Source organism: Gouania willdenowi, chromosome 15, assembly GCF_900634775.1.
Source record: "Gouania willdenowi chromosome 15, fGouWil2.1, whole genome shotgun sequence".
Taxonomy (NCBI): domain Eukaryota; kingdom Metazoa; phylum Chordata; class Actinopteri; order Blenniiformes; family Gobiesocidae; genus Gouania; species Gouania willdenowi.
This window is the reverse complement of record NC_041058.1, coordinates 19006097-19019167: the sequence shown is the minus strand read 5'-3', so window position 1 is coordinate 19019167 and position 13071 is coordinate 19006097. Positions and strand designations below refer to the sequence as shown.

Genomic DNA, 13071 nt, shown 5'->3' with positions numbered 1-13071 from the left:
ATAATAATAATAATAATGACGATGATGATAATAACAATAATAATAATGATGAGGATGATGATGATGATGATGATAATAACAATAATAATCATCATCATATATTAATCAGTCAGTTCTGGGCACAAGTATTGAAAACTTTTACTCTACAAATTAAGCGGCAACAAATATGCAAGACATATTTCATTATCCATATTTTTTTTCAGAAGCTTGCTACATTAAAGCCGTGTTTCACTAAAATCCCTAATAAGGAGGGTGCTGTGTGTTCACCTGCTGGGTGTGATTTGGAAATTCCACCTCATTAATATTGCATGCAAAAGAGGTGAAGAGTGTCCTGTTTAAATGAGGGATTTACAGATGCCTGCATGGTGAGGGACACAGACTGACTGACTGAGGAGTGACCCTCCACGCAGTATGAAATGTTGCAGGTGTTTTACTTTCCTAAAATAGATATAAAAGGTTTAGGATAAATGTGTCTTATTTGTGTTAGCTTTTGTTTTATTTATTATTTATTAATGTTGTGTTGATACCAATACTAGTATCGGGAGGGGCCCCGATACGGCACTAAAAGGCTGACATCGGTATTGGCAAGTACTACCTATTAACATGCCGATGCCACTTACAGCATCACACTCTTCTTCAAACGCAGCGCACACATATGGATACATGTTTAGTGCATGCCGAGGCAAGCTATCGCTATTAGCCCAGAGATGCCGCTCTGAACCATGTTTTCATGTTGCCGAAAAACAAACAAATGTCCCTTCACATGAGAGAAAATGGACCTGATTTTTGGCGAAATACAGGTCATATCTTTTTTTAAACAGCAGTATTGGCATGTATCGGTATTGGGTGATACTATGCAACTGGGTAACAGTACCAGCATCGGGAAAAAAAAGGGTATCGGATCAACACTCATTTTTATGCTGAATGGAAGCGTCGGCTGGAGAGAATGGTCGGTACGTTTGTTTACACCAAAAACTCCTTTGAGAACTGGGAAAAACAAACATTTCCAAATAGAATGTGAAGCCTGGTTATTTTTGACTGCGACATGAACAAAATCTGAATATAAGGAAGAGAAAAACCATCAAGTTTTTTTTTTTTTTTTTTTAAAGTGTTCATACAAAAATGTCAAATGATGACTCAAGCAGGAACTCGCTGTTTCAGCAGTCACACTCATTTACACCTGCAGCTGTCAAAACGTGAGAGAATGTTCTACATATAGTAAAATAGAATTTTCGTTTATGTGTTAAACGTATCAAAATCATTTCTAAAATATTATTGTGATTCTGTGAACATACATTTAAAGAGTTTTGTGCACTTCCAATTGGAATTTTAGGGACAAGTAAAGCGCAGCGTAAGGCTGAGCAATAGCTAAGACACAACAATGAACCAACAGCCTATAGTCTTTCAATCACTGGCTGTTTTAATAAGTTAAAGATGAAGCCATGAAAATAATTTCTCCCTAGCAATGATCTACTTTCTTTACATTGGTTTACCCTGCAGAAAGATAGCAGCCTTGAGCTTGAATGAGCATTGACAAAGAGCTGGAATAAAAGAAGAAACTGACATCTTACATAAAGTTCCACTGTGCTATAAGTAACAGAAAGTGGCAAACTGAACATTCCAGACATTTTTAATTGGAAAAAACCCCCAAATGTATTAGAACAAATGACTGAGTTTTATGAACAGACAGGAAGAGAAAATATCCAAAACATCAGCAGTAAAGGTAGTAATATAAAGGATATAAGCGTAAACAACTAAAACATGATGCTCCAGTACACTGCAACACAATAAATCTTCTTTTTCTTCTTTTTCCCCTTTTCTTCTCTCTTTTATTTTTTCTCTTTTCATTTCCCTTTTTCATTTCATTTCATTTTCTTTTTCCTTTCTTTATTAAATGTTATAATAGACAATAAACCATTTGGTTGCCAAACACCTTATTCAAACAGTCCCTGTTTCCATGCAGAGGGCCGTTCTGTTTGTTAATCACACACTGTGTATTGGGACCCAAACGTAAAAGTTATATTCAACTGAAAGAAAACAAATCCAGATGAGCAAAAAAAAAAAACAAACAAACAAACAACAGTAGGTATTTACTTCCTCAATTATTTTTCAGTTTCAGCAACAAACAAAATGATTACTCAGGGGCTTGAAATGCTTTCGTTGGTTTTCTAAAACTGCAATTAAGTCTTTGTAGTTTGGATATAATAATAATAATTACTGTGATGTGTCTTCTAAGTGTTTTTTGTGCTGCACTCTAATTGATTCATGTATTTCACTTCTGCATTGTGTTCATTTTTTTGTTTTCAGGAAGTAGTTGTAATTTTTATCACCTAAGAGTTACCCAGGTGTTCAAGTTAGTGAACGTAATTTAAAAAGAAAAAAAAAGTATAATTGTGACCATCACCAGTCCTTTCTAAAGAAGGGTAAGAAAAACTTTATTAAAGGGAGAATATACAAAGAGAGGGCAGTGTTAAACCTTGTTAAGGGCAACAGGGAAGAGGGAGTCAGGGTAGGGCAATGGAAGGGGTGGGGAAGAGCGACTATTTCAAACTGAGAGTGCAATGGTATGCTACAGTTGTGCATCTAGTGTACTGGAACATTGACGTACAGAATCAGGCTTTGAGGTTGGCTTTAAACCTTGTGCTGTTTCTTTTGTTCATCATCAACATATTTCTCCATCATTTCTGCAGAGCGCAGCAGCTCTCAGGTGTTCTCTTCTCCGGTGCTCCGCCAGTTTTTCATTACACATCAATCAAAAGATGATTTGAGGTAGGAAAAAGAAAGCCATTACCGGGTTAGTTTGGTTGAAAGGAAAATTACATTTTTTTTTTTTTTTTTTTTTTTACTTCAATTCTGCCTTTCAGAAAAGATTTGTTATTTTGCCATGCATCATTTGTTGAACAGGAACTGAACAAATAAAATTACATATGAGCACAGGAGGTGACATAACACTCGGTTTGGACAAACATGACTAAAATATGAGCAATGCCCTAACAAGCATGTTTTTGATGATTAGAGAACACACAAAAACATGGGGTGAACCTGCATACAAAGAAATCCTTAGGTCGGACTCAGCAAGCAAACCATGCCATGCTGTAGAAGCACTAAATACTATACCACAACACTGCACAATAAAAATCACTACTTACACACCGTGCACAGTTTTTCCCAATATTTTTAACAGATGATGTGTGCTGTAAATGACTAACATAAGCATTATTCACACTGAGCCGGTACTTCAGGCAAAACATCGCAAAAAAGACATGGGGGGTGGGGGGAACCCATTAGTGGCTCATCTTTTCTGTGAAACTGACTCAATTGACCTTTCTAATGGAAATTGAAATCAATTTAATAGAGTGAAGAGTTCCTTGAAAAGGGCTTGATTATTTTCCATAACATTGACCGGAGGAAGAAACAACGGATTGATTTGTATGGAGAGACTCCTCCTGTGGTGCTCAGTGGACAAAATCACAGCTGCATGAGTCCTCACCTTCACAACTAACTAATAATAATAATAATAATAATAATATTGTTTAGCAGACATTTACAGTAATAAGCTTGTGTTGAGAACTCTCTGCCTTCTTCTACAATCTATATCAATATTCCTAAAATAAAATTTAGAAAATAACCAAAAAAAAAACAAATCTGTGCAAATGTTCCATCAAGACTAGTATATTGTAATTCTTTTACAGTCAGGATATCTCACTAACTCATTTAAAATGTCTGCAGTTGATCCTGAATGTTGCAGCTATAGAATACTAACAGGTACACGCAGGGAGGAGGATATTTCTACAATATTGGCTTCCTGTTAAAACTATAGAATTTAAAATTCTCCTAATTATCAAGCTCCGGTGTAGCTAAAATAGCTGTTAGTGCCTGATTTTTGCCAGCAAAGCACATGAGAGGCAGAGCGTTCAGCTATCAAGCAGAAATGAAACCAGATCCCAGTTTTAGTACGGAAGGCTAAACTTAAGACTTACTTACATTAGAAAGCGTATAAACCCCTTAATGGCCCACGTCACGAGTGACGTAGCTGGAGGCAAAAACAGGAAACGCTGCTGGCTAAAGCATAGATATATACAAAAGCAAGCAGGATTTGCCACTGTAGCCCTCTTACCTCAGACAACTGACGTTCTGACATTCTGACACGCTCTACGGTAGCTGTTGAAAGGTGAGTGATCAGCTTAAACAAAAATACCCTTAACTCGATGAAATATTGACGGATTTACAAACGGTTTGCCTTATTACAAACCTTATTATACGTAGTTATGACATATAATGCTTGTGCATGTTAAAATTGCCACTTGCCGTTTGAACATTGTTTGAAAAGTGAGCAAGTTAGGGTTATTTAAGTAATACATGCACCATTGACATTGATATAATGAGCGGGACCAGCTGTCTGAGGTAAGATGGCCGCCACGTTGCTACATCACTCCTTATTGTCTAACAGTGTGGGTAAGTCATCTAGTGTTTATATATATAAATCTATGGTGGTTTGCTTCCAGGTTAAGCCCCGCCCAACAAAATACGTCACAATGTCTACAAACAATCAAAGGGTCTATAGTTAGGGCTGGTTCAGGTAATCCTGGGCCTTTTTGTAGTTATTCTGCTCTATGTTTTGGCGGCTGGAACTGGGAGCCTTTTCCGGCAAACCAAGCTGGAAGTTTTTACATTTTGGGCTTAGCATCTTGGTACATATTTGACCAGTTGTAACATTTTGGGTTTTATTGCATAATTTTAATTACATTTCAGGCTCAGCACTTTGGTTACATTATTGACCAGTTATTTAATTTTTTTTATATTACATTTCGAGTCGTTGTTACAGATTGGGCTCTAACAAGGCCCACAGTCTCCACTCCCCAGTTGTGCCACAGTGAGGTGCTGTCACATTATATCATGTTTCTTTATTTACCCTATTTACCAGACTCAATTACCTTTTAATGAATGATTTTTATTGTAAAATTATTGGCAGTTATTCTGATTAAGTGTAACAAGCATTGAGAACATAATTAAAGAATCCCAAACTGAATATCAAGATACATAGTGTTCTTTATTTCCCCCCCTTTTATTTAAATTTTTTGTAAATAAATTCACCATTCTAGAGCCTTCCACTGCTTTTACAGTGGCCATAAACAACTGCTCTCTCTGTGCAGTTGTGTGTTGTTGCTAAGCTGCATTGATGGAGCAGCCTCATTACGCAGCGTTTCAGTCCTGACATTGCTTAACTCAGAATACCGGGCACTGTGTCATATAATGATTTATGGTCATCGTTCTTCACTGTACCCTTGGGTGCTTTAGTCTGCTGAAAACTTTGCTTTTTGATGACAGCTTCAAAATAAACAGACACTGCGAGATGGCTTTTAGAAAGCAGAGGTGATGCAGGTCTCCCAACGACGGCATTTGAAATACGAAAGCGACTACATACAATCAAGATCACTATTACTGTTTTTTAGTGACCTGTTCCTCAAACTAGCTCTGTTTCCATTACAGTTTTTCGCTAAATAAGTGATATTTCTAAAATACAATTGTGTTTCCGAGGTTCTTTGGGAGCCTCATAACTCTCGAGAAATCTCATCCCATGAGACTTCGCCACAAGAAGATGGACGATCCTTTATTTGCTGTCTAATATGACAGTAATCATTTTTAAGTATAATGCTAAGAAATTTCTCAGTCAACACATACCGCACTTTGTTTTCTCTGAGAGAACTGGTCACGTGACCAGTAGGGCTGGGCGGTATACCAGTTCATACCGAATACCGGTATATATTTTCATTATTTGATGACACAAATTTAGGAACGCTATGGTGCGCCGCGTTTCAGACCGGACCCTTTTCAACGTTGCACTTGTAAATAGGAGGGTAAACAGTAGCGCTCTTAGTTGCGGTGTAAATCATGCGTGTAAATTGATAAGATCGACACAATTGAAAGCTCTGCAGCTGTATGTGAGCATGTGCCTACACGGAGGCACGGTTAGCTTAGCATGTCAGCAGTTAGGAAGTAATACACAAAAAAAGAGAGAACAAAGGATTGCAATTTGTAATTCCTATAACGCGGAAAGAAGTCCTGGTGGAGCTGCAAACAAAACCCTACCTTAGTCACCATAAGAAACCAGAAATCAAGCTAATGCTAAAGCTAAGCTAGCGTGGCAAAGAGCCATTGGGCTGCTGTTGCAAACTTGTATTACTACTAGTGTGGAATTATTCTACAATATTAACTCATCATGACAATAAAAATAGACCATCCTAAGTCAATCTACTGCAGTAATTCATCTCTCACCAGTAGAAAATGCTGTGAACACCTGATTATGCATGAAAAAAAAATACCGTCACATATCGTGAAATCTTAATTTTTAATATAATAGTGATATACATTTGAGGTCAAACCGCCCAGCCCGAGTGACCAGGTACAGTATCTTCCGTCCTGTGATGTATAATTGTGTAAAAAGTGTTTCCATTGCTATAAATTTCAATATCGAAACGTCTGAAAAACCTCCTCATGAAAGCGTAATTTTTTTTAGCAATATTTTTCAAAATTCAGGTGTTTTCATTACCAGTTTTTATTGCGCTATTTAGATTTTGCGCATTTCAAAGAGTAATCCAAACGTAGCTACTGTTAAAAATAATGTAAAATTGCCATCAATAGGCCATAGGTGTGGTGTCTCTTACCTTTGGAAACTGTTGGATTGGAATGAGAACTCTTTCAGAGAGCTTGATATTTTTATTGCTGATGATATCCAGGTACTTCTTTGTCGAGTCTCCATCTTTTCTCACTTCATCACCATCAGACTTCTCAATCTCTGCAGAAAAACACAAATGAGGAAGACAGAAGAAAACATAAGCTTGTTAGGCGACTAAATCTACAGTCAAGAAGAATACAAAACACAGAAATTGCTATTAGTCCTATCGCATCACACAGCAGATGCACTCATGTATTATGCAAAGAAATATTCAAACACCCCTCGGAAAACAAACGCCTCTACACACACTCTATTTCTAAAGGTATGAATGTGAACCCGTTCACAGCACTGCTCATGAAAAAAAGATTACCAAGTTGGGCATGAAAGAATTTGACTGGTATGCACCTGAGTATTGATGTAAACCTGGAAAAAAAATGTTGCACAGTGGCATAAACGAACATTTGCCAAGGGGCCAGCCTCATAATCCTCTCACCACTATAAAATTTTACATAATATTAGTATTTTGTGATATTTTGGTGACCAGGGTTGCCTCACCTATACAGTATGGTATCACGCGTTCTGCAAAGCTACATATTTAATATAATCAATGTCTCTCATTCTAATAAAGCATTCGAATAATGAATGTTATAGAAGAATTGTGGGAAAAAATCCCCAAAACATACTTCTAATACTTATTAAAAGCTGTCCCAGAGGAGTTGAAGTTGAACCTTTTCCATTAAAACATTCATTAAATTTCATGTGCAGGTGTCTTAATACTTTTGGCCTTACCCTATATTTAGTTGACTGCCTGCCGACTCAGCAGTAAACAGGCCTGCATCTTATATTACTTAATGACATAAGAAAATCCAGTTTACTGCAGCTGCGATGTTTTAAATCAGATCCTTCAATCCACTATTCTTAATTAAAGTGACAACAGAGGCAAACAGAGTTGGTCTCAGTTTGTTGTGCCTCATTTCACAACAAACTGAGCTCTTGTGATTTGTCATCAGTCCCCATGCAGCACAGGAGTTGAGCAAATGTGGGATTAAAACGTGTGACACATCTGATCTCGCTTGGTAGAAGTCAACTGTGGTGGTCGAGATTGGATCTTTAAACTTAAATAATAAAACTACGATGAGTAACTTCATCAAAATATATCTTGCGCATCTTGTGTTGTACATCATAGATAGATGTCGATGACGGTCCTTCTCACACCAACCTCAGCAATGGCATTTAAGGAATCTCAAAACACATTTTGTCATTATGTATGGCCCAAAGGAGTTAGAATATAAAGCTTATAAATCATTGATGTCATCATGCCAGGTATCTCTTAAGGCAGTCTCCAGATTTGACCTCTGAGCTGTGGCTTTTCTTCGTGGAAATGTGTATGTTTTCCCTAAAACAGATCTCCCAATCGGCGGTGCCCGCCGGGGTCCTCCCTCCTCCCCTCCTATTGAAATCCATGATGTAAAATCCCTTGCTTACTTAAATAGTTTTGCATACCTTGCCTGTCACAAGCACTTTCCCATTCACCGTCATGCTGTACACATCTTTTACCAAACCGTTCACAAACTAAAAATTTTTTTTTTTTAAATTCACAAACTGGTTGTACACCTCGAGTGAATTAAAAGCCTGCACTCTTCCATAGTATAAGCACTTTCAGAATAAACCAAATAGTTTAGAATATCTATGTACGTTTTAGCAGGAAGGTATTTGTGGTCAGTGGTATTTTGGTTTGACAAACTTCGTACGAATCGATACTGATGCATTCTGTCTTGCTTTCGTATCTGTGTCTCGTTTGTTTATCTAAACCATCTCTGCACCGCTTTATGGGTGGTTTACCGGCCATTTGCGTTGGTTTTGTTTGACATTTTAACCGTCTTTTGCGGAGTAGAATGCAGCAGAACAGGTAAACAGTACAAACGTGCCTCTAAGCTTGCCCTCACAGATGGCGTCTCCGGGGAGGTCACGTGGCCTGTGGAAACTATGTAGAAGATAAGAGCCAGTACAAAGCACCGCCTCCTGACTAATCGGTTCTGTTGGAAAACGACCTTCCCAAGAATGGGCGGGTCTTGGACTCGGTGCTGTGCGATCAGATCTGACGGATGACTGGTGAGAAAGAATGGATAGATGCAATCCTTTCATTTATCCAATGACATCCCATAGGAAAGATATATATTTTTATCTGATGGACTGACCAACATTAGTCAGTTGATAAAGTGAGAGCCTCAGACCTGTAAGATAACACAGGCTGTATAAAATACAAATATCATCCACCTTATGATATAGGCTGAGGTGTATGAACGCAGCATTAGAGCCTGTTTATTGTCATATCCATTAATATTGTATAATCTCACAAATTTATGCATATACAGTCAGCAATTCTCTGCCTGTGTTCCCTCTTTCCTGCTTTTGCTGCAGCAAAAGTGTTGTTTCTGGTCTGAATGATGGATTTTAATTATTCATATTTTTAAAGAATGATTATTATTATTCAACTGTGACATAAGTTGCTCTGCATGGTTTCTCTGTGCTTGTGATCTGTCTGTAGCTTCAATCTCTACCCGTGTGCACTGATCAAGGTTGAAAAAACCTGGGTTAAGTGAACATGTTTATAACCTGCTTCATAGTACAGCTGCTCTGTGACGAAGAATGTTTAGTTAATGAAGAGATATCCGGACATACTTATCGAGCTTCATAGTGAGTTAACCATTGTAATAGCTTTGTAGTTGCACGTTCACGTTAGTAATAGACCGATACATCGGCTGGGCGATATTAACGGCCGATTTTTGAGTTTTTTACGTGCATCGGCCGATGCGGGCTGCTGCGTTCGCCAACCCGCATTATCTACAGAAAGCAAAAATATTGTTTACTTGTTCTACATCACCTGTTTTTAAGTAGCGATGTCCCGATACAACTTTTTCACTTCCGATACGATACTGATATTGCAGCCTTGAGTAATGACCAATATTGATTCGGTCCGATATCAGCACAGATCATACAAACTTTTATTATTTATTTTGTAGTGTCAAATGTTAGAAAAGGAATCAAGTGATGTTACTCAAACATAACAATAGTCAGCAACAGTAGGCATGAGAAAAACTGACCCATTTATTATTAACTAATACATATTACATAATTTTTAGAAAGTGTCTATTCCTATGCTTGCCGTACGGACAACCACCTGTGCTATTGGTACCTTTACCGAAGTAAATGTACGTAGTGCCTTAGGGTTAAGTTTAGGGTTAGGGGTAGGTTATAACTTTATATTGCACATTTTAAGATTAGGTTTAAGGTTAGGTTTAGTCTTAGTCACATGACGTAAACTGGGGCCAATGACTGACCAATCACGTGACCAAAACAGGTCAAAGATGGGCGCTGTGTACGGATAGAATGTCAGTATATTGATATGACAACCGTACGGCTAGCCACTGCCTAAATTGTAACCTTCAACATAATGTCTACAGTATTCTACAATTGAATAAATATGATATAATATATATTGGAGATTTTAGATGCAGTTCGATATTCATTTTCTGGCTGATATCAGACTTATATCCGATATCAATATCGTATCGGGATGCCCCTATTTTTAATATTTGTAAAATCATTTTTACTTGTTGTTGTTCTACCTCACATTTGTTAATTTCAATACATGCCTTTTAAAAAAATTGAGACTCGTACCATTTTTTATCATTGTTGTGTAATTTTTATGATGTAAATTGAGGGAGCAAAAGTAGTATCGGCTCAAGAAAATCGGCAGTCCGTATCGGTCATCGGCTAATCTATTTCAATCTATCTCTAATTCACATCTATTGAGGGAGGTCAGGTTTTTTTTTTTACCTGTTTTGGGAAAATGAACATTTGATACTCATGTTTATTTTGTTTTTGTTTTTCAACCAGTCTAGCCCACATTTAGGTTTTTGCCAATAAAAAATTAACCTCTGAAAAAACTTGATCATTTTTTATCTTTAATATTAGGGTTTTCATATTCCAGTTTCCAACATCCTGTTGTAGTAGTTATGATATAAGATGTGTGCTTAAAGCACAGTTTGACCAATGTACAGTGGATTAGACACCAGAAGTAATGTCCAAGAATACGTGTCCTCTTGAAGTAACAAGACTGAAACATAACCTCAATGAATCCAATAAAACCTATATATTTTATATCAAAGATTGTACATTTTGTTCTACATATATATAATATAGTGAAAGCTTGTTTTTATTTTATTTTATTGTTTTGCGCATCACAAATGTTGCTATTTTTAATATTTATTATTTTTGTGTTTTACATCGTTCTATGTCACACTTGCTTTGGCAATAGAGACTTGTTTCTCAAGCCAATATAACTGTTTTGAATTTGAATTAGGAAACGATATCCAATATTGGATTGGGACAACCTTACTAAATTTCCGATATTGTGAATGGTGTGTTTTTTTTAAAATTCTCAAAAGCACATTAACTCCGTTTCAACTTGAGCTTGTTGTACCTATTTTATTTTATTTTCAAAGCTTTGTGTTAAGGAACAGGAGGCTTTATAGGTTTTTTTTAAATATATATATTTTCCATTTGTACCATTGCTAATGTTTAAATCACCAATGAAAATTGTTAAACCCCGAAACAGTTTTAAAGCATAAACACTTTCCGTCTTATATGCTTTGTGGCCCGTGAGTGAACTCCAAGAGCGATAATGTGTGAGAAAAGGAAAGAGAGCATTATCTTGAATGAACAAGGGAATGGGATAGAAAAAGGAAGATGGGCTTACAATGTATAAATCTGAAAAAACGCTCACACTGGCATGTTTCTCATACAGAGTGCGAAGCTGCAGCTCAGCCTCCAGATCAGAGAAGTGAGAATTTGCTTTGAAGGTCACTGGTTTCAATCCTCATACTGGATGAAAAAAAAAAAAAAAAAAAAAAGAAGTAATTTGTAGAATTGAAGGAGTAAAACACTCTAAGCGACTATTCTGGTGCTTTCGATCCCCTCTGTTGCACTGCTCAAACTGCTTCAACAGAGTTGCTCCACAGCCAAAGTTGGAGGGAAAAAACTTTAAACTGGGTAGTGACCAGCTAAATGTGAGCCGCTGTCCGAGTTAAGGACATGGTTTTGCTGAAAATGAGAAAATGTGCTCTGTCAGCTCGCCATGGCTTAAGGTTAAACGCATCTTCTTTGGGCGAGATGAAGTGACTCAAAGAGCATCAGAGAGCGTGAAAGAGTTTAAAGTTCATTTTCATTTTCTTTATTAATGTTGACAAATGATTTCATACCTGTATGTACTGTATTAGGGTTTTTGATTATTTTGTAATCCAGAATGAAAGTTCAAGCTTTGGGAAAACGAAGTAACACAAATGTTTTCACGTTGGATTGTACAACCAAACACACGTCTCTCAGCATCTGCCACAGGTGAGCGTAGTGGATTACAAGTACTCACGTCACTGTAATTGTGTTGCTTTTTGAGTACATTTCTAAATCACTCATTTTACTTAAGTACATTTTAAAAGATGTATAATAAATTCATTACATTTTTACACCCAGTAAAATATTATTTTTAGTTTTAAAATGATCAACGGACATTGTGAAACTATAAGACATGAAATGACCAGACAACAATCAAATGCATTTCATCATAGTCGATCAATCAGATTAAATGTAATGCACAGCGCCAAATCAGCATTGGAATGTCAATTATTTTCTAAGTTTTAGAGTTCATAAATGAAGCTACTGTATACTAAGAGCATGAGATTTTTTTATTTTTCATTTTGCATTAAATTAATTGCTGCTATTTCATTTAAAAAAAAAAAAAATGTATTTTGCACAAAAGCATTTGTGGAGAATAAATTGGGTTCCAGCAGTGCACGATCTTGTCGCTTCCTTTTTAAGTTTCTAAATGAGATTTTACTGTATGCAGGGGAATCATGGCAATATTTGTTACCAAAAATAAACATGGCAGATGAAAGGAACTAGTAACTTTTACTTTTGCTATTTAATTGAGCTACTTTTTACTTGTATTTGAGTATTTTATGTACAATTTCAATCAAGTACCAGTACTTCTACTGAAGTAGAATACATCAGTACTCTTTACACCTCTGGCATCTGGCAATAAACACCAGGTAAGAATCATTTTTTCTCTATTTATTAAAGTAAAACACAATTTTTAAAGGAAATACTGTAAAGGGGGGAAAAAAGTCATCCTTGAGGGTTTTGCACGACCAAAGAAATATGGAAGAGTGACATCATTTGCCCATGGTATAACATTTACTGCTCGTCTGTTTATCCTGTTGGATTCCTGTTTTGTTTGCATATGCTCCATGTTGCTAAAGGGCACTTCTTGTTTGCCTTGAGTTGGAGCCCATCAATAAAAAGGTGTGCACTCGCAGCTCTAAGATCATCTTTGTGGG

The 13071-nt window shown here is 36.7% G+C and overlaps 1 protein-coding gene across 3 annotated transcripts in view; it reads right to left on the bottom strand.

The window, feature by feature from the left end:
- The window catches only part of khdrbs2 (KH domain containing, RNA binding, signal transduction associated 2), a 117291-nt gene that overhangs the window by 87877 nt on the left and 16343 nt on the right, over nt 1–13071 (bottom strand). For all 3 annotated transcript variants that reach the window (XR_003675639.1, XM_028468777.1, XM_028468778.1), the window contains exon 2: nt 6666–6796. Coding sequence is in view for 2 of the 3 variants with exons in the window: in XM_028468777.1 (XP_028324578.1) it covers nt 6666–6796 (131 nt within the window). In the remaining variant the exon portion in view is untranslated. The remainder of the gene's footprint in view (nt 1–6665; nt 6797–13071) is intronic.